Below are 27,546 nucleotides of genomic sequence, written 5' to 3'. Positions count from 1 at the left end.
GTATTTTACCAGCCTTTTGGTCACTTAGAAGAGGTGCCAAAGATCAAGGAGAGGAAGGTGGTGGGCTACAAGTGTAAATTCTGTGTGGAAGTGCACCCGACGCTCCGAGCCATCTGCAACCACCTGCGAAAGCACGTCCAGTACGGCAGCGTCCCGGCGGTGTCCGCCGCCGTGAAGGTGAGGACCTGGGAGGGGAGAGGTCTGGATGAGCGTTCTTGTGTGTGAGCCACTCGAGTTACTGATTAACCCCCGTTGCTCAAAGCAGCTCAGGAAAGGGCGTCCCAGAATGTGGGCGTTCCTGAGCTGTGCTTGGATCGGTCTGGCTTGTTTTGATTTTTTTGCAGGTTGGACCCTCTTCTCATCTTTCGTGTTTCGACCTGGTCGCGTTTCGATCTGGTTCCCTTCCACGCGGATAGTTTGGTGGAAACGGAAGATCCGGGCCTCTCGGTACAGGAGGCTTTGGGTCGCCCTTCTGTGCTGCATTTAGTGCCGTTAGGTGTTTGCTCTTCCAAGTTGCCCGAGCTCTTGAGAGGAATCAAGTGGGTCCTGCTCCCATCATCTTCTTCTGCCCCTCCTGCCGCCTGACTTCTTAACTGTTCTCATCCGGCTGACACTGCAGAGAGCCCAGGAGAATCTTTTACTTCTTAGCCTGGGTCCTCTGAGGAGCGTAAGACACATGAAATCTAACACTACAAGCCTCCCAGTCACAGTAGGGCCCCGAGAACCCCTTGACCTGATTTGGCTCCTTCATCCCCTTTTCCCCATATGTCACTGACCAGCGCCTTCCCTCCTGCCCCTGACTTCTGTTGGGCCGCCTGTTTTGAACATGAACATCACAGTCCCCTCAGCAGCTGCAGTTTCAGTGACCGAGCCACCATCCCTGCCTTCCAGGATATGGCTAAGCACTGATTTTTGGGCGGAGAACTTAGTTAGTTCGGGGCTCAGCTCTTTGTCTCTAGCTATGTGAATATGTTTTTGTCATCGGCCCTTCTCGATCTGGTGTCATGTTGTGCCCACGTGGCATGGACGTGAAGTCTCTGCTTTCCTTCACTGAAGACTGAAGCCCCTCTGGCTCTCAGCAGCACAGTGGCCCCCGGGGGCAGTGGCGGTCGGCCCCCTCCACGCCCCCGCGGTGTGTCCCAGGCATGTTTCCTGGAATCGCTTGAGGGAAACAGGGCAGCTCTTTGTGTGTAATCAGTAACCCAAGGAGTCACCTCCAAACACGGGTGTCTTAAGCCCAGGCTGCTCCTTAAGTTTTTCAGTCGATCATACAGCAGCCTCCCGAACGATGGGTGAAGTCCCCACATGCCGGGTGGGGAGGAGCCTAGGTGACAAAGGGCAGGGTCCTTCCCGTTCCTTCATTTCCCAAGGATGGCCCATGGCTCCTAGGTGCCCAAACTTCTCCGCTTTTTTTTTTTTCCCCCTCTTCCTTCCTTCCTTCCTTTCTTTTCTCTGAGCCATAACCCTAACCCTGCTTTATGTCAGCTCAGGTGGGATGGCAGTGTGAATGTGCTTTCTAAGATGGGAGCCAAGTGAGTGAATGGTCTTCACAGTGGGAGAGCCCCTCTCTTGGGTTTCCCAGGCAGTAGCAGCCTGAGCCCGGACATGTTGCCCTCAAATCACCAGCACTGCCTGACGAATGGCAGGCAGGTTTGCCCTCCCTCCAGGGGGAGCCCGAGAGGCAGGGGAGGAAGCTTGAACAGGAGATGCTGATGAGTTTGGGAGAATGAAGGGAGAGGAGGAGAGCTGGAGACGATGATGATGGATATTTATGTTGTTGGTGGGGCATGTGTGTGTGTGTGGTTCTCTTAGCAGGAGGCCGAAGACCCTTCCCACTTGTTCCTGGATGGACTGGAAGCAGCCAAAGATGCCAGTGGCGCCCTGGTGGACCGGGTGGATGGTGAACACTGCTTGCTTGATGGAATGTTGGAGGATGAAACCCGGCCGGGGGGATACCATTGTAGTCAATGTGACAGAGTCCTGATGTCCATGCAGGGGCTGCGTTCTCATGAGAGGAGCCATCTGGCCCTGGCCATGTTTACCCGCGAGGACAAGTACGGCTGCCAGTATTGCTCCTTTGTTTCTGCTTTCAGGCACAAGTAAGTACTGCCGCGTGCTCACAGGGAGTGGCCGGGAGGGAGGGAGGGAGGTGCCGTGGCGGAAGGCAGCGAAGCCGGAGCAGGGGAGGCGCGGAGGAGTCCGAGAGCCCCGCTCAGGGTTCGCACCTGCTGCTTAGCTGCTTAGGTTACCTCGGGCCTCAGTGCCCCCCGTCTGTCAAAGGGAGCCAAGAGCATGAGATTGCTTAACATTAGACTTGGCAAATACGGGCCTTTTTTAAAAGTGCCTATTTTGGAGGCGTTGCTATGATTTACAAAAGACTAGAAAGTAGATGAATTTACTGGCATATCTGTCAAACGTCCATCCAGAACCTCATCGGCATTCGAGGAAGTAAAGTTCCAATTGAGAAATTGAGGGGCTAAGGAGGTAAAATTAGGACTATTCCCTCATGTGACCAAAGAATCGTTGCTTGAGTTTTTTTTTTTTTTTTTAAAAGACCTTGAAAAGTAAGGAAGTTACTGATGCCGAGAGGTGCTTGAAGTACAGGGAGGTTGAGGCGAAGGAGCTGCCTGAGGCCCATCACAGCTTTGGAGTTGTAGATTTGGAGTTATTGTGACCGGCTTTGGGGGGTGATGGGAAGGGGGGTGGTTCTGAGAAGAAACGACCTTTTGTTGCCTTTCTCTTTGAACTGTCTGAGAGAGATACATGACCGATGATGTGTGCCACCGTCTTGGATGGAGGTGACTGATTGTAAGACTGACATGCTGTTTCTTTTTAGGATGATTGAAAATAAATGTTGGGCTGGTTCCTTCTTAGAAAGATAAAGTGCTAGTTAGTTGTTGAAATGCAGGAGGAGGCAATGCTTTTCCAGTGGGTAGGATGGGTTACAAACCCTGAATGCCACGGAGCCTGACATCTCGGCTTTGTCGTCAGATGCATGCACTGACATAAAGCTTGTGTAGTTCTTGTCAGTTTAAGAAGTAGTCATTCCCCAGCATCTATCCTGCTTTCTGACACCCAGTAGAGTCTCTGCAGACCCCTGTGAATAAATGGATACTCCCTGGGCTAGGCAGTGTGCTGGGGACCTGGTGGGGGATATCAAGGGGGTATAAAGATGAAGAGGCCATGGCCCGTGAGCTAAGGGAGCTTAGGGGCTAGGGGAATTATAAACAAAGCAAGCACACAAATGAGGCAAAATAAGGCACTTTATCTTTGTCCAAAAATTTATCAGTAAAATACTATGAAGTTTCAAAGAAGGGAACTGTTACTTCTTCCACTGTGGAAGAATTGGGAAGGTTTTACGGAGTAGGGAGCATTTGAGTCAGGTCTTAAAGTCGGAAGACAGGACTTGAATAGTTTAGACAGGACGTACAACATGGCGGAAGGGATGAGAGCATAAGCCTGTGGAACGGAGCCTGAGGCTCGTGGGGGCCCAGCTGGTGGGTCCAGTCTCACTAATCTTTTAAGTTATAATGTAAAAGAATAGCGGAAGATAAAGTTCGAAGACTTGAGTAGAGACTATATTTGGAGTCTGTGAATGCGGAATTAAGACTTTGTAATTTACCTTACCGGCAAAAGGAAGACTCTGGAATGAGTAGTCATCATAATTGCTGACATTTAGTGAGACTTACTATGTGTCAGGCAGTGCGCTAAGTGCCTTCAAGTATTATCTCATTTTATTCTTAAGTCAGCCTTATGAGGTACGCTCCCACTACTGTCTCCACTTTGTGGATAAGAAAATTGAGGAGGTTTATGTAACTTGCCCAGGCCACGCGGTTTATGAGCAATGGCTGGGATTTGAACCCAGGCCGTCTGACGCCATAGCTCATGCTCTTGAGTTGGAAAAAAAGATGGGAGAAACCAATTAGAAGGCAGTCATAGGTGATCCAAAGAGTTAGGATGGAACTTTGGGAATGGTTAAAGGAAGCAGGATCTTCGTGATTTGGAAAAACTGACTTTATTGTAGGGGCTGAGGGATGAGAAACAAAGTAGAGGACAAATGACACCTAGCTGTTCGCTCTGGTTGACTGAGGATGGTGGTGTCCTTTGTAGAAGGAAGGAGATGAGGGAGAGCGTCTGTTTTGGAGGGGGAAAAAAAACCCGATGGTTTTGTTTAGGGCTGAGTTGAGTTGAGTTTAAGAAAGCTAAAGGACACCCAGAGGGAGATGTCCAGAGGCGATTAAAAAGTGCTGCTTTGGAGCTCAGGAGAACATTATATGTTTAAATGGTAAGCAGCAACCATTCCCAGATGAGTCATTTAGAAGGGAGTCTAGTTCTCTGGGGTTCGGGTACAAATTAGAACGCCTTCCCACACCTTGTTTGGGAGATTTATTATTTTTTTAGACTAGTAATTATTATGAAATACTGGGAGCTCAGCATAACTAAATAACTTCTTTATAAGTTGCTCTGACATACAGCAAACATGGTGGTGTTTATCAGAAGGGGGGAGTGGCCCTTGGATCACATGACTTCTTTGAAACATACCTGTACGTTGCCTTCACATTTACAAACACGGAGTCGTGACAGCACATTGCAAGGAGCTCAACTGCTTTGAAACTTGCCTTCCCCTCCTGAGTGTTCACCATGAATGCAGAATTGAGATTTAAAAAGAAATCCCTTTTTATTTTTTTAAAGATTTTATTTATTTATTTGACAGAGACACAGCGAGAGAGGGAACACAAGCAGGGGGAGTGGGAGAGGGAGAAGCAGGCTTCCTGCTGAGCAGGGAGCCCGATGCAGGGCTCCATCCCAGGACCCCGGGATCATGACCTGAGCCGAAGGCGGACGCTTAATGACTGAGCCACCCGGGCGCCTCAAGAAATCCCTTTTTAAATGCAAAATTTCTCTAATGCCTTTTTTTGGGCGGGGAGGAATAAGTTAAGGGACTATTTGATAGGCACTCCTCACCAACTTGGCAGAAAACTTGCATTCCCTGGTATTTCATCTTTTCTCTTTGGATGCCCTTTTCCGATTATATGTGCTTCTAGGGAAGGGAAAACAAGAGTCTACTATGACCTGTTCCTGCTGCCGTGTCTCTCAATCCAAAAAGGCTCTTGATATTTTCCTTCCTTGAGCCTCCCTTCCCTTTCGAGTAGGCACGACCACTCTTGTCATTTTTGTTGTTGTTTTTGGTTTGGGTAAGCACCATCCTTGGGAAGTAACAAAATGACTTTGAACAGCTTCGAAGTGGGATTGCTGGAAAAGGGCTGGGAGAAAAATGTATGTAATTGTTAATCCTGTCGTTTTTCTCTCTCCTTTATTTTTCTTCTCCATCAAGCTTGGATCGCCATATGCAAACCCACCATGGACACCATAAACCATTCCGGTGCAAACTCTGCTCCTTCAAGTCCTCCTATAACAGCCGGCTGAAAACACATATACTCAAGGCTCACGCTGGTGAGTTGGCCTTCCCAATGCATGAGTCCTCTGGATTTGAAATCCTATGGTCCCTGAGCGAAATTCAAAGTCTCTTATCCCGCACATGAGAAGTTATTCTTGACATGATTGCATGTTCATTTCTATTTTAATCTAATGAAGAAACATAAAGAAAAATTATAGAATCTCCTGAAGCCAAAATACCAAGCCCCTGTCATGCACGTCATAGTTGATTATGTGCTATTAACAGGTTTGTTTTTTTGAGAAATTTCTAAATTATCCAGTCTTTCTTTTCTTTTCTTTTCTTTTCTTTTTAAGATCTTATTTATCTATTTGAGAGATAAAGAGAAAGCATGAGCAGGGGGAGGGGCAGCGGGAGAGGGAGAAGCAGACTCCCTTGCTGAGCACGGAGCCCAATGCAGGGCTTGATCCCAGGACCCTGGGATCATGGCCTGAGCCAAAGGCAGACGCTTAACCGACTGAGCCACCCAGGTGCCCCGACCCAGCCTTTCTAATGGAAATGCATGAATTGTTAGCATCTACTGAAGATGATTCCTAACTAAAATAAAAGTGCAGTCTTGGGGAAGTTCAAAGGGACAGAGTCCTCAAGACATGCAAGATTTCTCATGAGATACCCTTAAATACATTTCCTTACAGCAGATAAGAAATGACTTTGGGTCATGAGTGTCCAGGAGCTGTGCTGGTCTCTGTAACTCTTTTTCCATCTCCTCGTGCTTCCGTCCTGAGCATCCCTCACCTACCAGCCTGTGCCCCAAGCATGTTATATTCATCACACTAGTTAATCCTCATGACAGTGCTAAAGGGTAGGTGCTGTCCCCCTCAATGTCAGAGGAGGATACAAAAAAAAGTGCCCTGTTCAAGGCCACATAACCCACTCACTAAGAATTTGACTCCAGAACAAAAGCCTGCATCCTTATCGCTGACAAGATGCTGCTGGTCTCTCTTTTTCGCATTTGATGGAGGATGCTCGCAGGTAGCACATCAGAGCTCAGCCAAGAGAGGAAAAAGGTCTGATGCAGAGAAGGCGGTGGAGAGGGGCCGGGGGGCCTCTCCATGGTGTTCTCAGCCACACTCAGAAGCCCAACTCCACAGCACCCAGTGGCCCGCTCAGAGGTTTTGACCACCTTTCCTGATGATGGGTCCTGTCGAACTGGCTTCATGGAGCAAAACTCCTGAAGCCATCCAGCTGCCCCAAGGCCCACTGGGCTGTGGATGGGGATGGGACAGGGAGACTGGCTGTAGGGACTTCTGTTTGTCTGTTAGTATTTTTATATTTTCAGGAAAAGTCTACTAAAGGCTATGGAGTAAGAGGCTTCAGGGTTCAGACCGCTATTTTGTAACGTGTGTGCATATTGTAAATTCTTCAGCTGGGACACCCTCCGTCTTTCTCACAGGTCTCCGCCTTGGCAAAAGCACTGTAAGCAGTGGGAGTTGGGTAAATGATTTGGCCTGTGGGAAGGACTTTAAGAAAGTACCAGAGGCTGCCCGCGGACTCCAGGGCACTGAGCTGACCACACACACGGGCCTTCTGTTCTCACTGGTGCTCGCTGGTTGGCAAGAAGGAAGCATCCAGGAAGAGAGGGGGGAGCGGTATAATTTGTTTCTCTGCACACCTGGGAACCTTGGTGTCCGCGTCTTGGCTTGGAGAAAGCCAATACATTTTCCAAAACGCCTGGCTCATCTTGTCTATGCTAGATGGATTGTTTTATTTTAAAGGGTAAAAGTCACATAGACGAATCAAATAATCTGGATTTGAATTCTCTCTCAGGCTGTGCTACTTGCCACTACCCAACCAGGTTCATGCAGCCAGGCTTGCATTAAAGAATTTAAAAATGGAATAAGGAGGGCATTGGTATTCTATACAATGATTAATATGTGTTGACACATTTCCACGTTATATGGTAAATAATATTCTATATATCCATATTTATTATAGTAATAGATACCACTGTTGACAACCGGGCATCATCCAGACTCCCAGATGACAGCTGGGGACTGACTGAGGTTCTTGTTCGGGTCCTCTGACTTTGAACTTCTCTTCCACCTTGGGCTGTAGTTTGTTGCGTCACTCAAGGTTCTCTTCAAGACTTTCGTGGCAGTTCATGCTCTGGGAGTCATCAGTGGTAAAGCGGAGGCTCAGTGCAGAATCTGGGGTGCTGCGCTCACCTCACACGTGAAGACATTTAGTCATTTTCAAGGTGGCTGGGAATGACCCATCTCAGCTGGGTCAAAGCAAGGGCAGAGGTTTACTTTCTCATTCCTGCTCTGCAGCTCTTTCCACAGTTCCTCCTCCCTGGCCCACGAAGCTTTCCTTGCTCAAGGTCCTTTCTGCTCCCCTTTTCCCCTCTACTTCCTTCTCTTTCCTCTCCTCTGGTTTTAAAATTTCACCTTAAAAAGAAATGTTAAAAACAAACAAACAAACAAAAAAACTCCTGCTCATTAGAGAAAATTTGGAAATGAAAGAATAAGAGTCAGTCGCCCCATAATCTTATTCTCTAAAGACCACTGTTGTTAACATTTGATCACACTTCCTTTCAACCATTGCCTCTATGATTATTTTTAACAGTTGTGATTATAATTTAATCTAAAACATATTGTACCTTTCTCTTTGTTTTTCTGAGTATCACTATTTTATTTTCTGTTATTTTTTTATATTACTACAAACCCTTCAAGAATTTATTTTAATGAATGATCATTCATCAAGAAGCTGTGTCCACATTTACTTAATCATTTCCTAATGGCTGGAAACCCTGTGTGTTAAAGGATATTTTCTTTTTAAAGATTTTATTTATTTATTTGACAGAGAGACAGCGAGAGAGGGAACACAAGCAGGGGGAATGGGAGAGGGAGAAGCAGGCTTCCCGCCGAGCAGGGAGCCCCATGCGGGGCTTGATCCCAGGACCCCGGGATCATGACCTGAGCCGAAGGCAGACGCTTAACGACTGAGCCACCCAGGCGCCCAAAGGATATTTTCTTAATATCAACTCTGAGCAGTACAGATATTGAGCTGCAAGCATGAGCATTCAAAGCCTAATGTTAGAAAAAGCAAAGCAAAATTGCTTTCTGAGTCGATCAAACCAGTGTTTGTCCAACAACATAAGCATGCCCATTTCACAGCCTGGCCTTTTAAAATGCACTTAATTTAAAAGCTGACTTCGGGTGAAGGTGAACCGTAGTCTCATTTGGTTACTGTTTCTGTGGTATAAAAATAATTAAAATAAAAGTGCCTACTTTTACTGAAATGTCCTGTTTATCAAAGAATATTGGAGATACACACATGTGCTTATACATATACAACTCTCTCTTAGTTAAAAAAAATGACTTATTTTTACCCATTTCTGCACTATTGATTAGGTAGGGACATGGAGTTTTATGCTGAGGTTTGTGAACTGGTCAAAAACAACAAACAAACCAGGATGTGTGGAACCGAGGAGGTATATAGTCAGCAAAGAAGTGAAGAATGAAAATAGCACCGCAGAGTTTGCACTTAGTTACCCTGGGCTTGGGAAGCCACTGATAGGCCCTTGGAATAAGAATTAAGTATCTTATATTCTGCAGATGATAAAAAGCGTCCTTGAATGAAAGCTGACATGGTCATTTCTAGTGGAGAGAGAGAGAGAATGAGAGACCGGGAAACCTTTCAGAAGGAGGGATCGTAGACATTTGGTTTCCCTCCCTGTTGGGGAGTCAATCCATGGGCTCGTCCCTGTAAGTAGAGCATGAAATGAAAAGGGACCAGGTCACTGGATTACGGAGCTCATCGAAGAGTTTCAATCCCAGAGGAGCACTGTGGTTGTGGGAAGGGGCGGGTAGTTGGTCTGTGAGGATTCTTAGACCATGAAGCTTCAGAGACACTTCCCTCGCTTGAATTAACTATGCCGTTCTGTTTTCTACCCCACCTTATACCCTTCCCTGTTTCCTTTTCTACCCCTTACCGCCATCTTTTTCCAGGTGAACATGCCTACAAGTGTTCTTGGTGCTCCTTTTCCACCATGACAATCAGCCAGTTGAAGGAACACTCCCTCAAGGTCCACGGAAAAGCCCTGACCCTCCCCAGGCCACGGATTGTCAGTCTGCTCTCCTCACACGCTCACCACTCCTCCCAGAAAGCTACCCCAGCCGAAGAAGTGGAAGACTCTAATGGTAATAAGGGACTTCCGAGTGCTGCTAGCTAAGCACCCAGTGTGGGGGCGGGGGGAGGGGACGGGACACTGGGATTAATTGCCAGTCATTCTTTCTGGAGGAAAATCTAATACAAAACCATGACGGTTCAAGTGAAGGAAGAAATGTGGGAAGGTTGAAACAGTATAGAAATTGGAGTGGGAAGGTGAGGTGCCCTTGGTGAGTGCCTGGTGCCGTGGCCAAAACGTCAGTCTGGACTCGTGTGAGCATTGCTTGTGGAAAGAGCACTCCGTGTGCATGGACTAGTGTTGGAGTCTTTTGTGTGGTTGTGAGCAAGAAAGTGGATGTGATACCAGGCAGATTTATTTCTTTGTTTACTTAATTACTTATTTATAGCCTGTGTTGTTCTAAAAAACAAAACAAAACAAAAAACCCGAAAAACAAAAAGACCTGTGCCGTGAAGAGTTTGGGGGGCCACCCTAGGCTCCACAGAATTCGCAGGAGGAGAGGGAAGGGGGGGATGGGTGCAGGAATTCTGTCTGATTCTGTCGCAATTTAGGGGTCGTGTCGTGATTTCTGATAGTCAAAGGTTGTTGAGGAAGCGGCAGCTGGGAAGAGGGTTTAACTGCCAAGGTTTGGAGCTTCAGAAATACAGAAAGCCATGGAGGGGTCTCCTCGCTGACAGTGTACCCAAAGCTGTGGGGTTGGGGGGAGGTTGCAGGTGTGACTCAGTGAGCCAGAGGACAGCTTGTTGTTTTGACCAGACCAAGAAGCAGAAGTGTTTTGACTGCTCAGCTCACCTCAGGGGGTATTGCAGAATCACGTGCTCAGGACAGGAGGAAGTGTGCGGATTCTCGGGAACCGCCCTTCCCTGCCCCTCCAGTAACCAGACATCTCCTACCAGCTCGAGTTCTTCTTCCCAGCCAGGGAGCGCACTGTTCCCAAGGTCTACTGTTCTGTTCTCGGGAGCACCTTAGTGGACTGGAAGGAAAGTTCGTGGGCTCTTGGCAACAGATGATTGGCTTTTAGTCTGACTTCTCTCAGTGCCAGTTGTATTTTCCTGGGCAGTCGTGGCTTCCACACTCACGTAGAGTTGGATAACGATACTATCTCCCTGACTATCTTGAGAGAGTAAGGAGAAAAGGCGCACATGTTAAATGCCCGGCATAACATCTGACACATGGTGTGTATTGAATGAATGGTCGTTTTATTGCTGTGATTCTCATCCTTTGCAGTTTTGGCCTTGGGGGCCATTGATAACAAGTGTGAATTTGGGGTTATTTTTAATGCAAGGTTTAAAAAGAGAGCCTCTTCAGGTAACCTGAAGATCTGACAGCTCAGCATGTCAACATTATGAGATTATCCAGAGACTAAATGAGGAATCTTCCTTCATGAGGTCTGCAAAGAGACAGCTGTGGGAGGCGAAGAGAAGGCGAGTCCCCAGGCTAAAGCTGCCTTTACTGAGTTAGGGAACTTGGTGGCCTCGCCTTTCCCCCCACCAAATGCTATGGTAAACCCCCGGGCTCCTTACCGGTATTCCTGTCTTAAAGGACTTTGGCTTAACAAGGAAGGCTTGTTCTTTCGACTGTGGCTTGTAACGAAGTGAATCTCCTCAACTGTTGTGTAGGAGGAGGCTGGGTGCGTGTTGTTGTTTTCTCAAAAGACTTCAAGTCTTGGAGCTGGGGGGGGCGGGCCGGGAGCCTATGCAGAAGAGATGCTGTTCATTGGGAAAGATGGGTATAGTGCAACAAAGGGCAAAATGTCATTTGATGTGAACTGTAACATCTTAATTCACATGATTTTTAATTAACTGCTGTCTTTTGAAATGGGAGCTACATCTGCAGAGCCCTTTGGGTGAAACTGATGTATCCAACACCATTTCCAACAAGGGCTTTTCCTGGGACATTTCTCTCAATGTCATGCCTTTTTTTTTTTTTCCCCTTTGCCCTCCTCCCTTGAAATGTGGGCCTCAGTCACAGGGCAGGGGACTCCTACCGACCACTCACTTGACCTGAGTCCATACTCTGCCAAGAGCTGTGCTCTGCACAGAAGAATCATAAATGAATACAGTATCCTCCGACAGCTTAAAACCAAATATTTAGAAGATGCTGTCACCATGGGTTTGAACCAACCATAACCCTAAGCCTGAGGTCTAACCTTTTCAGGGGTGATTTCAGAGTCTTGGAAGTGAGACGAGGGTTGGGACCTTGGGGTGGGTGGTCACGGAAAGACGATAGTAGGATGTTAACTCTGCCAAACACAGTCTGTCTTTAGTCAACCACAGGAAGATAATTTGCAATATATAAGTGTTTTCTTTTCCTTTCTGTAGAAAGAACACAGGAACTGCAAAAGCCCTGGGTGGCAACTATTTAGTGAAGCTCACATAGAAGTCCTTGGACTTGTGCTGTTTTTAATGTATATAAATAACCTTTATCAATGGGTCAGCAGTGATTGGTTTAATTTGATGGGAAAAAATAACTTGATTAGAAGGTGGGTGAACAGAAAGAAGGCCTCAAATGGGCTGTTCTCATGAATGAATAATCCCGTGGACAGAATCTTGGTTTATTCATTCAATAAATGTTGTCTCAAGTCCTTACCGTAGGTCTCGCTTCGTTTTGGATGCCCAAGAATGACTGAAGGGGTTGAAACTGGGAGGACTATTTGCTAGGGAGCTGAGTGGTGGATTCCTAGAAAAGACTAAGTCTGGGGGATGAAGAAACAGCTGTGGGGCTAGACAGTAGCCTGTAAATCATGCCTTGAATGGTGTTTGAAACATGCATGTGAAATCCAATTGCACATTTTAATAGGGAGAAGCTCTGGGGCTGTTGGCTCTCAGTTCGGGTTTCCCACACTGCAGATGCCAGGACACTGGGAACACAAGCACCAAAAATGTGTTGCAGGCCTGGGGGGAGTAGAGAAGCCATAAAACCAGGGAAATCACCAGTGTGCCCTTGGCTTTCCGATTCCCTAGCGAGGGATGGGAATAAAACGAGTTGATATGCTCACTGCTGGGTGCCGTGGTCAAATGCTTGCAGTCTTGAGAGCGAGCCAGTCTTCTCTGGCAGGAGGAAATGGGCTGAAAAAGAAGGTTCTTCCAAAGCTGCTCTCTCTCCCAACCCAGAGGGAAGCACTGCCGGGGGCGGGGGGGGGTGGGGAGCGGGGGGAGAAGAGCCAGGAAGGCAGAAATGAGAAGGTGGAGGGGCGATTTGCCCCCAGCTGCCCGGCCATGCACCTGTTCCGCTCTTGGGCTCTGGGCTGTCCATCTTGACAGGTCTCACCAACACGTGAATCCTTTCTAGATTCTCTGTGATCGGTTGTTGGACGGCTGCGTGCCGGTGGTTCTGTATGTAGGATAATGGGAAACGACACGTAATTGCTATTTAAACAATGCATTAAGGGGAAATCATCAGGTTGTCAACAAAAGGAAGTGCTCTGCTGTGTTTGTGTTTACTGGGTTCGTTCTCCTGCCATAGAAAATGTAGGACTGCATTTTATCACGCTTTTTTCCCAGTCTCTGCTTTCAGGACAGAAAAATACATGGACACACACTTCTATAACATAACAAAGGAACTAGAATAGCCTGGTTTAGTTAGGAGATTTGGTGAGGTCTCAGAAGCTACATGATCCACGGGCGGGTGGCCATGTCATTGAAAATTGAGCTATATCCTTTCTACAAAGTCGGGCCAATGGTGACATTTCATTATTTTCCTCCCTTGAATGTCCCCCAAAGAACAGGTTATTTTCTTTCTTCTGTCTACCCAGTTATGCTGCATGGAATTGCCTGCTTTTAGGAAATAGCTACTGTGTTGTGTTTAAAGCAAAAATGAGACACTAAGACCAGGGACAAAATAAATAAGGTGAATGAGGATAACATAGTTCTACAGTCTGTGCCCTAATGGCAGCCTAGGGAGAACGCCGTGAACTTTTGGTCGTGATACCTTTCTCTCTTTACAGTATAGATCTTGATACAGCCCACGCAATGGAGAAGTCTTTGCTGTTACGAATTAGAAAAACGTTGTAAGGAGCTTTGTGATTTTTTTTTTTCTGTTAGAATTTTTCAGTTGGTTTTTCTGTTCTAAACTTGAGAATAATGCTTGATAAGCACTATTTTTATCCAGATGCCTCTCACTAAAGAACTATTGGCACTTCTTGTCATAGCCAAGTCCTGTGCATTGCGGGCGGAGTTTACCATTGGGTCACGCTCTCCCCATTCCAGAGTGGCCTTGCTAGCAAGTACTGATGTGTGCTACCATCTCTGTGCTTGCTACCCCCCCGAACCTCCCAGCATCTAACTTCTGCTTTTCCACTCCCATGCCTTTGAATAGGCTCTCCTGGGAGCTTGGAAGGATTTCCTCCCTGTCTGCTTCTGTCTGTGAGCCTCTGACTTTCACTTTCTGTGAAGACTGACTTTTACTGGCCCAACCCTCTACTCTGGTAACTCTTCTATTCATGATCTTCTCAGGGCTCTCTTTGTACTTGCCGATATGCTGCTGGTTCTGTCCCCTAATTTTCTGATGGGAGCAGTTAGGTGTAGGTACATATTAAATACTAACTTCTTTTGAATGACCAGTGATTTCTTGGAGACATCACAATTTTCAATCCAGTTAATTGTGTTGAGTCTCTTATGTCTAACTAACTCCACAGAACCAAATTAAGAGGGCACATTTCTTTCATTTCCATTTAAGACTAAAGTTCAAAAGGCAAACATTCTAAAGATGAAACCTCAGGGACTGCTGTAACAGAAATTTTCTGATACGTTCTGCAAGAAGAAGAGATCTACCTTGATGAAGTGTCTTAAACATTATCATTGTTCCCCGCATAACAAGACCTTCTGTAGAGATGGGAAACCGAAGGTTGAAACAGAGCATAAGCCTTTCCACCCCTCAGAAGGAGACTGAGTGTGGTAGAGCTGGAGAGGTGTCGCATTACTGAAGTGGTCACTTGTTTGCAGAGCCAAGTGTACACGATCATTGACCCCGGAGTGGGCTAGCTTGTTCTCCATCTCTCTATGGTATTCGGTTGCCGAGTATTCGGTGAAATACAAATTCAAAGAAGCTCTAGAATGAAACTGACCAACAAAACTCATGGATTAATAACATTGTCTATTCTACCACAAAATTTGACCCACCAGGATTTTAACATAATATATTCATTAGAAGAGATTCTTTTTATGAGACTTATACCAGTCCATTTCTACACAAATCAGGGATCGGCCAACTTTTTCTGGAAAGGGCCAGATAGAAAATAATTTCCAGCTTTGTGACCCATACCATCTCTGTTACAGCTACTCAGTTGTGCCATTGTAATGTGAAAGCAGCCATAAACACTATGGAAATAAATGGACATGGAGGTGTTCCAATAAAACTTTATATACAAAAACAGAGAAGGCCAGATTTGGCTCATGGGCAGTGTGTCACTGACCTCTGCCCTAGATAATTGGGGGTGGGGGGCGGGGATTACAGCCATACCCATGAAATTAATCCCGCCTTTAACAAATGTCATTATCAACCTTTATATTTAACACGGAATACTCCTAGATGCCACTTGCAATGTAACTTGACCTAAATATATTCTTTATTTCATATATGAAATGTAGGGCATTAGATAGAATTTTTAAAATATTAGCACGTACATTACATTTAAGCTTAAGAGAAAATCTTCTCTAAGAATTATGTTGAGTCTAGCGCCAAACGATCAACTCATTTAACCTTGACTGCGACTATACTTGAGACTTAAAAATTAAGATCTGAGATGCCTCCTTTTCAAAGAGAAGCTTTTCAGATTTCTAAATAGGTCAGACATAAAATTCAACCTTTAAGAGGATCCAATTAGTTGCTAGGGCATCAGACCTTCCACACAGGTTCCAATTGCAATCAGATTTCTCTTGAGGTGAAGGAAAGAAGAGGTGGTTTCTTTAAAAATGACAATAATGAAGTGGAGATTCTAGAGTGAATAATTGCGAAGTACAAAGACTTACATCGTTTCTAGCACATGGGATACAAGGCGTCATTTTAATGGCTTGACCGTAATTTTTCATAGGTTCTGCTGGTCACAGAAATTATCTGACCAGAGAATACTAACCTTCCCTTTTTGACCTCAGAACTTCTACATGAAAATGTGATCTAGAGTTTATTTTAATGCTTATTATGAAGAACGGCATTTCCACCAGGAAGATTTAGAGGTTTGTGGTGCCAGCGATGCCGTGGTACAGTGATTCTGGATCTTCCATCATATGCCCAGCGGTCTTCAGACATTAAGCTCTTAGGACTTGGCATCCATGGCAAACACAAAACCCCCAGAATCACCACCACTCCGAAGTCACGTATCACATGATAGACCCTTCCCAAAGAACACACCTGCCTGAGATTTCTGTGACTTTTTGAATTAGCCACAGTTTCATGTGCCAAGGATTAAAAAACATTTCAAGTGTAAGCTTTCCGTGTCCTGGGAACTTAGTCAACTAACCCATCTCCCTCTTCTCATGCCAAGAAAAACATTTGTTCATCAGAAAAATAAGCATATACTGCCGAACTCACTCAGAGCTAGTTCCTAGCAACACTGGAGGTTTGCTTCCTAACTCCACGTCTGATTTTTGCATCTTTTGGTGGGTGGCTTAGATGTTACCTTAAGTCTCCTAGAACCTATGGTGTGGAAAGTAACTGAAAGAAAGAAGAAATCTATTTTATTCTTTGGCAGGAAATATTTTCTGTTATTGGTCAAATCATCTAAAACAACTCCTCTCAGTTCTTTTTGGAAATAAAGAATTTTCCTGGTCTTCTCATTGCCCTCATCAAATTTTGTTTCTCTGGAACTGGAGCTAGATATGTTAGCCCAGTTATATTTGATATAAAATCCTCTTCTTGAGACACATGATTCTATAGGTCCTCTCCTCGCTTTCAAATATCATTCTGCTCTAGAGGATTTTATGCAAGCAGAAGGAAGAGTATCGTGTCTTGGGGGGACCGGCTTGAGTGAGCCATGATTCAGAGATAGAGATCCTGGGACAGTCTTATTGGATCCAGCAGAGGGTATGTCCTAAGCAAGTATGAAAAAGATTTTTTTTTTTCAGGTGCAGAGATAGGAAGAAGATGCTAGAAATAATATTTTGCAAACCACTATTATTTATTTTTAGAAATAAATTATATGAGTTTTGATGATACATACCAGGAAAGCATGTCCAAATAATACACACCTTTCCCTGTTAACTCATTCATCATCCTAAATAAGATCCTATGGAAAAATCTCGGTTGTGGTGGTTAAATAAAAAATGGACACGAGAGGTTCAAGTAGTAGGGTCTGCTTGCTTTTTGCTGGATTCACTCCATTGCAGTCTGTGCCCAGGACGGGATGAGTTCCTGCCACAGGGGCTCTTCACTTTGCAGGCAGTTTTAGAGCCATCAGCTCGACCCAAAGGAGGTGTTTGGCTGCGAGTACAGAGCCCAGCTAAGGTTTTATTTACCAGTACACTACTCTTCGAGAAGTCATTCCAGGGCTAGGTTCTTCAGCTTCCTCAGGGACACAGAATATTCTTAGATGACTCATACAAGCCACCCTCCTTATGTCATCTTTTATTTTAATGCACTGTGAGCCCTCCACCAAAGCGGCAGTGATAGCCAGTCGAGCAACAGGGCCTTCTAAAGAACCCTTAATCTAGTCCTTGGCTTTTTAGCCTTGCTAGCTATTTTTTTCCTCCTTGACCAGTTTGAAAGTCATCCATTCTAGTTTTGCTATAAAGGGTTCTACCTGTCTCTTTTTTAATTCCTAAGCGATAAAGTTCATCATTATTTTTATTTTTTAAATCCTGCTGATTGCCTTAAATTTGTCATCTCGTTTAATATGTCTATGAATCAGTAGTACAAATTATTAGTTTCATTTTATAGAGCAGGAGACTAATACCCCGAGGAGTGACCTGATGCATCTAAGAGTCACAAAACGTGTGTGTGTGTGTGTGTGTGTGTGTGTGTGTGTGTGTGTGTGTGTGTGTGTGGTGGAGCTTGTCTGAGTCCGAAGCTTGTGCCCTTAACCTTTGTGTCATCTGATGGCATTCTTGTAGCAGAATGCACATCCATACATGATCCCGAGTGGCTAAGGGACAATCCTCCTCTTCCATGTTTGGGGGTCCTGGAGTCTTCCAAAGGAAACTAAAGTCAAGTTTTTATTATTGATTGATATTTGGACCTTAGGTTAATAGATATATAGGTAGTGTGACGTTAGAACAGACTAGAGTGAAGTGAGAAATTGTGCATTTGGTTTTTAATAGTTACAGTCATGGAGAGGAGAAGAAATTGAAGAGTCCTGGAAGGCTTCTTGGTGGAGGTGGGGCTCAGGCTGGGCCTTTTAAGGACGACTGAGTTTTGCACAGGTGGAAGCCCGTTCAGAGCAGAAGGAGTATCAGAAGTGAGCAAATATACAGAAGGGGGAATCCTGGGACACACAGAGACGAACCTGGCCAGCGCGGAGGGTGTATGTTAGTGAGAGGACAGTTGGTGAGGTGAGCAGAGGTAGAACCAGACCACAGTGGTACTTAGTTACCAGGAAGAGGTCTTTAGATTTTAGAAATGCAGGTTGAACAGGGAAGACCAGCAGCAAGGTCCCTATCTCTTTTGGAAGGGGGAGGGTACTTTTGAACTATAGGTGTGATAAGCTAGCATCTATAGTCTTTGAGAATGAACGTGCGTTAAGAACAGTCATGAGAAGTAGTTACCCCCTTTTAAGATGCCCACAGATGTTATTCTTTTTGACTACAAAAGTAATACCTACTCATAATTAAAGAACAGCTTTATGGCAGTACGTAACCTAAAATGTAAGAGTCACCCTTAATGCCAGGCTTTTTGTTTCAGTACCTGAAATAATCTCTATTAACAATCTGCTCTAGAGTCATCTAGTTGTTTGTTCTATGCATATACAAGCATAGGTTCTGTTGTAATACAACTGGGACCATAGTATACGGACATTTTTTTCATGTTTTTGCTCTCACTTGATAGGTTCTATCACTACTTGACTCACACTATATTTTAAAATATGAGGATCTAGGGGCGCCTGGGTGGCTCAGTCGTTAAACGTCTGCCTTCGGCTCAGGTCATGATCCCAGGGTCCTGGGATCAGGCCCCAGGTCGGGCTCCCTACTCGGCGGGAAGCCTGTTCTCCCTCTCCCACTCCCCCCTGCTTGTGTTCCCTCTCTTGCTGTCTCTCTCTATCAAATAAATAAATAAAATCTTTTAAAAATAAATAAATAAAATAAAATAGGATCTAGATCTAAAAAAAAAAAGAAAAAACCCAAAAACAAAACCGATTCCCCTTCATATAATAAATATCGGTGTTTAAAGGCTTCAGTTACTTGTGTGAGAGAGAGAGACATGTTTAGGATGCGATTCTCAAGATTTAGATAAGCCTTTGAAGTTTTGCCAATCAAAAATCCATTAATTGTGTTAATTTTAAGACTCACTCATTGCCTAAAAAATTTCTTAAGTTTTTTTCCTGCTGCTTGAGGCTTAATACATTTGAAATATTGGCAAATTGTCCATAAGTTAAATGACAAAATCAAGATTACAGACTGTCTAGACTGTTCTGAGTATGAGCTATAATGAGATTTTGCTAGGTGATAAATATAAAATATGCTGGGTAGCTTCTGACCCTCATATTCTCTTCCAGTACTAGACTTGCCAAATATTCTTATAATTGTTGCTTATCATATCTGTCTCCCCAGCTAAACTGTGTGCTCTCTGAGGTCAAGGACTCTTTCATATCCCTAGCGCTTGGCAAGCCATTCAATAAATATTTGTTGATTTGAATTAGGGCAGCAAAATGAACCACACACAAGGAGAACTGACAGAACAGTTTATATGTGGAAAAGCCTGGGACTTTAAGTGACTTGTGAGCTCAGTTGTGCCACGTAATGTTTGGAAAAAGCCAGCGGAACTGGGCTGTGTGAATCCCGTGATGTGCCATCCTACCGTGTTGCACGTTTCCTTGGTCACACCTAGCTCCTCCAGTTAACTAACGTTGGCCTTCTCCCCAATGACAACACCATAGCCCTTTCAACTCTCTATAACCAAAGTGACTCATCTCTTTCCTCCAAGTGGCCAAGAAGAGGGAGCACACACCTTACTCGCTGCCACCTCTTGAGAATATTTCTGCTTCCTTCATTTAATGGTCCTTCTCAAATACCTGCTCTTTGCTCATTTCCTCCTTGTGATGTTCTGGAATGTTCTTTCACTTTTCTCAGTGAACTCAGTGCTGGGTTCACAGCTTTCCTATTTATTCCAACTGTGACCATTGTGCTCTGGAATTCCAGTATACTAGACTCAGTGATAATGACCCAACAAATAGGTGGTCTCTTCAGGTCGAGAGACTTAACCTCCTTCCTGACTGTGCTCCAACCACCAGTCCCCTGTGCTTGAATTCACCCTAACCTGCCTCACCTCCAGCATCTCAAGCTCTGAATTCTCTATGACCAGGGCACCTGGGTGGCTCGGTTGGTTAAGCATCTGCCTTTGGCTCAGGTCATGAACCCAGGGTCCTGGGATCGAGCCCCGTGTCAGGCTCCTTTCTCAGTGGGGAGCCTGCTTCTCCCTCTTCCCCTGCTTGTGCTCTCTCGCTCAGATAAATAAATAAAATCTTTGGGAAAAAAAAAAAAATTGATTCTCTATGACCTCTCTACCCAACCCAGGCCCTGGGTTCCCCATTTCAGAGGGACTTTCCCCAGCAGCCTGTGTCTCTAACTTGCCAGACCCCAACCCTAAAGAACCCTCACTCCACGTCCTCTGATTTTAGCCAGTCTTTCTGGCTCCAATCCCAAGCGGTTTCCAATCTGTTTTTGAGATTATCTTTGTTAACCACAAATCTGATTTACTTTTAAGAATAAAGTTGAGCTTATTCAGATTTCTCCCTTTATAATGCCAATTTCCCTGCAAGTATACCACGTGAAAGAGCCTGGAATGGAGTCACAAGCACTGTGCTGGAGGTTGCTAGTAGCTGCGGCCTGCCTAGCCTGCCCCAAAGCTAATAGTGGATAGATGGCGCGCGCAGCTATGTAGTTAATAGCTGTGGCAATCACAAACGATTGTGCTTGTGCATTGTGATTTTACTGTTAACTCTGTTTTACAGTTATTTTAAAATTTTGCCCATGGGTAAGTTTTTAATTAGGAATACAGAGAGGGGAAGATGAGGAAATCCACTTCGACCTTGCATGCAAGCAAGAATAACGCCACCAACATGTCCATTAGAAGAGCGAGACCACAACTGTGATAACTAAATCAAAGGCAGTGAGTTGTAAGTAAAATTCCCACCTAACACGTTGAAAGTGATAAGTCCTGTATGTTGTTTTGTCAATAATAAGGTCATTTTTCCTAACACTGCTATAGGATACTTCTGCATCTTGCTTATGTTACCTATGTAGTGAAAGACTGCAAGAAAACATCACTCTTTAAAAATTTTAATTCTATGTGAAAGATAGGTTTATTTTTTTTCTCTTTATTATTTTTTCAACGGCTTTATTTTTGTGTGCCTCTCTTCCCCTGTAGCTTAACAAAAAGGTTTATAATTCTTTTCACTATATTTCTCTCCCTCTTCTAATTTTCTGGGGTATTATCTAAATCAAGTTATGCCTTGGGAAGAATGTTGAGAACATAGATGTTTACCTCTCCTGTGTTGCCAGAGCAGCAAAGAGTTTGAGAACTATAAGATGGAGGGCTGGTGGTTCCAGGCAAGTCAAGGACAGGCTTGAGATTTGATTTATTGATGTATTTATTTGTTGGCCATTTTCTAAACTGAGAGAAAGCAAAAAAAAAAAAAAAAAAAGTATGAGAAAGAAGTTTTGTAAACTAATATACTGAGCAAATTGGTGGTTTGCATACTAATCATCATAATCCCAATAAAAGGAGGTGACTCTACTTGAGCTGGCCACATCAAGTTGAGAAGTGCCCAGGGCCACGGGACCGGACCCTCCTTGCAGACCAGGGCAGTGGCTCTGGGCTTCCGGTGTCCGGAAAGGATGTGAGGGTTACTGATACCAACAGGTCAGCGACATCCGGTGACACATTGAGCCTGTCCCAGGCCTGCCCGGACATTCTGGCGGTCTTGGCTCCCCTCAGGCACTCACCCTCAGGGGAAGCATCCAAATGTCCCAGGGAACCTCTTGCCCAGCTTGTAACTGTTTATTTTCAGTGGAATTTTGGAGGCGTGCTATGATGGTACTGGCATCGAGTGTCGACTCTTCTGTGTATCACGGGGTTCATTTTAACTGAGCAAAGCAACTGGAGCTTGTGAAAATTAGGGGCAAATGATCTTTCGGGAACCTAGTTCTCTGTGGAGATCCTCTTTAACAGTCTGCATGGGAATGTTGGGCCCCTGAGTTTGAGGTCCAGCTTGAGAGCTGCTATAGGCCCGTATCCAGGAATCCATCCACACAGTAGCCCATGAGACACCCACCTGTGCAGCCTTTGGCGGAGGTCCTGTCCACCCTCCTCTTTCCTGAGTGTGCTACGATAAACCATTTACCTTCTCCACGCCTCCATTTCTCATATGTAAAATAATGATGATGCCTCCTTTGTGGGGTTATTTCAAGGATCAAGTGAGATAACATATGGAAATGCTTTCATATTCTAAGTTACTGTAGGAATATTAGATAGAAGCAAATTTCTTGTCAATTTATAATCAGTTGTCCTCATCCAGAGATGGATGAGGATTTTTTTTTAATAAGACAGGAAAAAATTTTTCATGTTTTGCCTTAGAAGCCGAATGAAATCTCTTTACATCATGAGCTGATTCTTGGGAGTCTAAAATAATTGAGTGTTTGGAGCGTGGTGTTTAATCTGGAGCCCTGTTGATCTAAATTTATTTGAACTTTGGGGCTTAATTGAAACCATCCACACAAGAAAGTCCTTAGCAAGGGATGCCTTAATGGGCTGGTGAAATGCACTGGTAAGTCCCCGAGTCAGACATCATCAGTATTGTTATTATTGGCCCTAATCAATACATATCTTTAATTAATGATAACTATTATCTACTGAATGTCTATTGAGTGACTACAAACGTCATCTCATTTCATTTCGTCCACACAGCAATCCCACGAGACAGGAACTTCCATAACTAGCGTCCTCCTGTTTGCAGAAGGAGGAAAAAGGCTTAAGAACGGTCACGGTCACTTCCTGGCAGATTTGGGATTAGGCTGCTTGTCCACCTGACTCCAAAGCCCTGCCCTGTCCCTGATGTCACACCACTCCCCTAAACCTCAGTTCTTAGATGTATTATTCTTCCCATGGGAAGTCTGAAAAAGGGGAGCTCTCGGAGCCCCAGGAAAGGACTCTGTGTTTGGAATAGTAAAACCATTCTGGGATACGACCTGCCGCCATTTGGTTCTGCAATCCCCGTCTTAGCCTCCAGATCTCTTGAGAGAACCAATATGCCCAACTTACACCCCCTCGCCCCTTACTCTTTTCTTCAATGGCTGGAATCCACCCTCTGCCTTCAGCTTTTCACTGAAACCGCTCTCATGAAGGGACCTCCTATCGGCTAAGTCCAGTGGGAAAGAGTTGGTCCTTCCTTGTTCGCACCTGTCACCTCCTCCCTCTCCCTGTCTGGCGTCCCGGGCACCGTAATGAAATGACTTGTACAATGGTTGACGACGACTCCAGACAGACAAGTCCGTGGCCTCCACCCCTGCCTCGCCCTTCTTTTTTTGGCCGTGGCATTTAAAACTGCTGACCTTCCTCCCAGGGGAGTTCTCCCGTCGTTTGGGACCCGCTGTCTCCTTCAGGCTGTCCTCCGGCCTCGCGGGTAGTACCTTGTCTTGACTCTCTTTGCGCTGCTTTTCCTCCAGCTGCCAACACACGGACCTTGGGCCGGTCCTCGGAGCTCCCCCTTCACAAACACAGGGGGTCAACTCACTATTTAAATGACGCTGCCAAAATCTCAGCCTCCAGCCCTGACCTGTCAGGTTCAGCTCCAGACCTTCTTTTCTGTCTGCTTCTCCCCTTCTCTCCCTGGGGGTCTCAGGCCACCTTCACCTCAGAGGTCCCGAGAGGGAACTCCTCACCTTCTCGCCTATCCGCCAGCGCTCACGGTAGCCAACTGGACTCGTCTGCGTCTTCGGGTCTTGGCCCACAGTCCATCAGCTGCTTGGCTGCCAACAGAGTCCTGTCGTCGCCTGTCCCCTGATGTCCTCTCACCTCCCCCTTCTTCCCCTCCTTCCCACACCCTCCGTTACCCGGGAGCCATCCCCGTACCCCCTCCACCTGCCAACTCCTCCCTTCGTCCCCTCCATGCATGGTTGAGTCGCATCATTCTCCTACTCCGAAATCTAACTGCCCTGCATGGCCCGTCTGAAAAAAATTCTTACCTCAACATTCTCCGTGCCCCTCCCCAGCCGCCCCTCCTGGCTTCCGTTCCCACATGTCCACACCCTACTTGTCCTTCAGAGCCATGTGCAAATTCCTTCACTTTCATGATCCTTCTCATGATGTCCCTGATGTGTCAGCTCTCCCTTTTCTGAAATCCTCTGGCGCTGTGGCCTGCCTCTCTTGGGGACATGTGTGGTCCACCCTGCCAACTCTGTAATATTGCCAGAAAAGGAGCTCATTAGAGACAGGGTTTTTGTTCTGCTCATCTTTATTTTCTAAACATCTGGCATAGGGTGACTTTCTTTCAAGAGTAGATGTCCTATAAATGCAAAATGAAAAGTTGTGCCCTATAATAGCTATTAAATAGTTGAAAGCAGCAAACCTAGATTTAAATTTTTTTCTCACCGCAGAGCCCCATTGTCTTCCAGCCATTCTGTTAACAACAGATTGAAATGTCCTCGGGCATTTGCTCTTTTCACTGGGGGCTCACTCATTTGCTGTGTGCACCGTAGTAATCTCTCCTAACAACCCGAGAGCTCTTGAAATAAGAGATCTGATGATCTTTGTATCCATCAAAGACCCAACATATAGTAGTTCTATTTGTTATGAATAAACAAACCATTTCTATAAAGCTAACAAATCCAGAAGAATATTGGATCACTTTACAAAATAATATTTTGACCATTGAGCTGAGTCTAAATGAATGCAAGAAAATATTGTGTCCTTGGCTTGACACATGGCTATTAAAAGTAAGGGGTAAAATACAGATCTAGGAACATTTTGGATGTTGAGGAGGCCCTGTGTTGGGAACACAGACCACAGGATTCTGGCGGACACCAACACGTTTCTCGTCTTTGCCAGCACGTGGACGTACCACTCGTTGTCCTGTGCTTCCTTCTTAGTTTTCTGCACATGAAGGGCCAGTAGGGAGCAGAAAAGGTAGCCTGTTGAGTTTCTGTCTTCCCTTCCCATAGGTAGGGCCATAATATATTCCAGATGTCAGTGTAGAAACAGTAGGAACTGAATTTCAGATGAATGCTTGCGACCTGCTAGTAAAATCCAGAGCAGAAAAGGTACTACCTAGGTGTTTTCTACTTGACAAAACAAAGTCTATGGAATCACAGGCTGCTGCTGCTCTCCCCTTGGCACATAATGTGCTGCCGGTTGGTTTTTCTCACAGTGAGAATGCATTTATCCCAAGCCGCCTTCCCCATCCGAGGTCATTGGTCAAGGGCCGTAGGTGAAATTTAGAGACACGGGAAAGGTAAAAATGTGAAGCCTCTGTCTCACCTGGTTCCAGCTTAAAGCCCTCCAGGGGCCGTCTCCTTTGCAGTCAGAAGAAATTCCAAGCTCAGCATGAAAGTTGTTTTCTGGGCCCCGCATTTCCCTCTGAGGTCATTGCTCACCCCCCGCCTGGCTACGGACCAGCCGTGTGCCCTGCCTTCACGGACGCCTGCTATCTCACACCGCAGGCTCTGCTCTTCCTTCTTCCCAGAACGCCCTTCTCCGCCTATTTTCGCCCTTCCTCCTCTGCCTGTTTTCAACCTTCCTCCTCATTATTCCATTTACTTGGCTAATTCCGGCTCATCCTTGAAAACTTGAGTCTTGTTTCCTCCAGAAAGCTTCCTGTCTGGCTGAGAGGCCTCCTTTGTGCTCCTTCCAGATCTTTGAGCTCTCTTTCAGTGACCCAGCACCGGTCCTACTCTGCTCTGTCTTTCCATCTCCCACAAGACCGTTGGCTTCTTGAAGGCCAAGGCCATCATTTTATGTTTGGGTCCCCCAGAGTACAGCAGACGCCCTTGCATGCTATGGGCACTCAAACAAGTCATTTGAGGGACTGAATCTAGAGGTGTCGGTGTTCATGGTGCCACACACTGGCCATGGCACCCGAAAGGCCGAGAGGTATAGATTCGTGATGGCAGGGCTGCTTCCTGGCACGAGCCCTTAGGTTTCTCATACTGAGTACTGGCCAAACACCCCAGGCTCCGCCAAGCCACAGCTTCCCAAGCAAGCTTAGATGCCCTCATCAGTCATGAAAGTAAATCAAAAATCCGTGCAAGCTGAGAAATTTGAGACAAAATCCCTGACAGCTAGTAGGGAAAACCAGATAATTGAGCAGTACACATCTACGATAGATCAGGTGGCAAGAAGCGCTGTCCGGAGGGGAACAAGGGAAAGGGGAGGGAAGGATGGGGGCTGCAGCGTCAGGTGGGGTGGTTTGGGAGATGATCAGTGATCATGAGGATGATTGCCATGCCTCTAAATCGGATACCCAAGGACCTTGCTCAAAGCTGGAGGTGAGCTTGAAAAAAAAAAAAAATTGAATGGAAGTCAACCCCCGGAAGGCTGGCCAAAAAAGTGTCCAAAGTTTGGAAATGAAATTCGCTCTGACAGCTCTTTTTGCAGCAAGTTGATTTGTGACCATGCTGTGTGCCTTGTGATCTGACAAAATGGGGCGAATCATGGAGTCTGTGGTGTTATTCAGGTCAGGCCCTGCCTTAGAGCCGAATCCAAGCCCCACGATCACGCCCCTCCCAGCTGCAGCCGTCTCCGAGACCTTCCAAATAAGCTGGTGGGTTGTTGCCAGAAGTACCAGTGCAGTTGGTTCTGCCCAGAAATAGTCAGTCCAAAGCTAGCTGCCGAGCTCCTACCACGTACCTGGAGCTGGGATGAATGTTCGTTACATCTGTTTAGAGCAGTGGAAGTCCGGTTAAGGAGCCCAAATTCGTGCATGGATAGAAAACACTCCATAAACGCTAGAAGGCAATTTATAATTCAGTGCAAAATTATGTGACGTCGACTTTAATTGCTGTGGAATGGAGACCCTTAAAGCCCTGCTTTGTGCACTAGGCGCCGCGCTTCCCACGCTGGCCTCCTCTGCTTCACACCATATGCACCGCGATGTTTGCCAGTGTCATGCTCTCCCATTTAACCCATGAGGAAGCAGAGGTGTGCGTAACTACGTGTCTCCCCAGGGTTCCTAGGGGGCCTCGATGCACCTCTGGAAACTCTTTTCCAGTTGCTGCCTTGGTTTTCCCATTTCAAGGTCATGGTGAAGATCAGCAAGAGACCTCGTAAGAAGCCCTTGACACAGGTGCTAGCCCAAGAGCTGGTGGAGACAGTAGAAGGTGACCCTGGATCTCACCACCTGTCCCTCTGCCTTCTTGGAGGCTTCCACTCGACACCTGAGCCCAGCCCCACTAAGCAGGCAAGTTTAGAGCAGGCAGAAGACCTGTCTATCCGAAGGGAAGAACCTACTGCTTTAATGGTGATTAAAAAACATAGCTTAACCCAGAGCCAGGATTTTCTTCCACAGCATGGGAATAGGGAAAAAGAAAAGGAACAACGGTAAGAAACCCACCGGGTTTGTTGGTTAGGAGACTCCCACTGCTGGGCAACGGTTTTAGAAAAACTCTGTTCTTTGAAGTGTGGCTTCTTGTTCTATTCTTGATAAACCATCGCCTTTCTCACCTGATTTCCATATCATCACTTAGAGCTCTACACGTATCTAAATATATATGCTTATACTCAGATGTGTTCTTTTCTCCTGATTATCTAATCTTTGAAGAAATCACTACAATTGTTCCCTGCCCGGGCTGACTGCACTGTTCCTAGCAAGCCGTCCATTGTG

The 27,546-nt window shown here is 45.7% G+C and overlaps 1 protein-coding gene across 11 annotated transcripts in view; it reads left to right on the top strand.

Moving 5' to 3' along the window:
- ZNF462 (zinc finger protein 462) overlaps positions 1 to 27,546 on the top strand; it is a 134,164-nt gene that overhangs the window by 63,810 nt on the left and 42,808 nt on the right. For 7 of the 11 annotated variants that reach the window (XR_003523608.2, XM_027614913.2, XM_027614916.2 and 4 more), the window contains exons 4-7: positions 13 to 177; positions 1,813 to 2,099; positions 5,336 to 5,454; positions 9,406 to 9,597. Coding sequence is in view for 9 of the 11 variants with exons in the window: in XM_027614913.2 (XP_027470714.1) it covers positions 13 to 177; positions 1,813 to 2,099; positions 5,336 to 5,454; positions 9,406 to 9,597 (763 nt within the window). In the remaining 2 variants the exon portion in view is untranslated. Of the gene's footprint in view, positions 1 to 12; positions 178 to 344; positions 448 to 1,812; positions 2,100 to 5,335; positions 5,455 to 9,405; positions 9,598 to 27,546 lie in introns of those variants that run through there. The other 4 variants (XR_003523609.2, XM_027614917.2, XM_027614919.2 and 1 more) reach the window with 4 other exon arrangements.

Source organism: Zalophus californianus, chromosome 13 (assembly GCF_009762305.2).
Source record: "Zalophus californianus isolate mZalCal1 chromosome 13, mZalCal1.pri.v2, whole genome shotgun sequence".
Classification (NCBI taxonomy): Eukaryota; Metazoa; Chordata; class Mammalia; order Carnivora; family Otariidae; genus Zalophus; species Zalophus californianus.
Note: the sequence above shows the minus strand (reverse complement) of the source record. Positions and strands in the feature narration are given on the sequence as shown.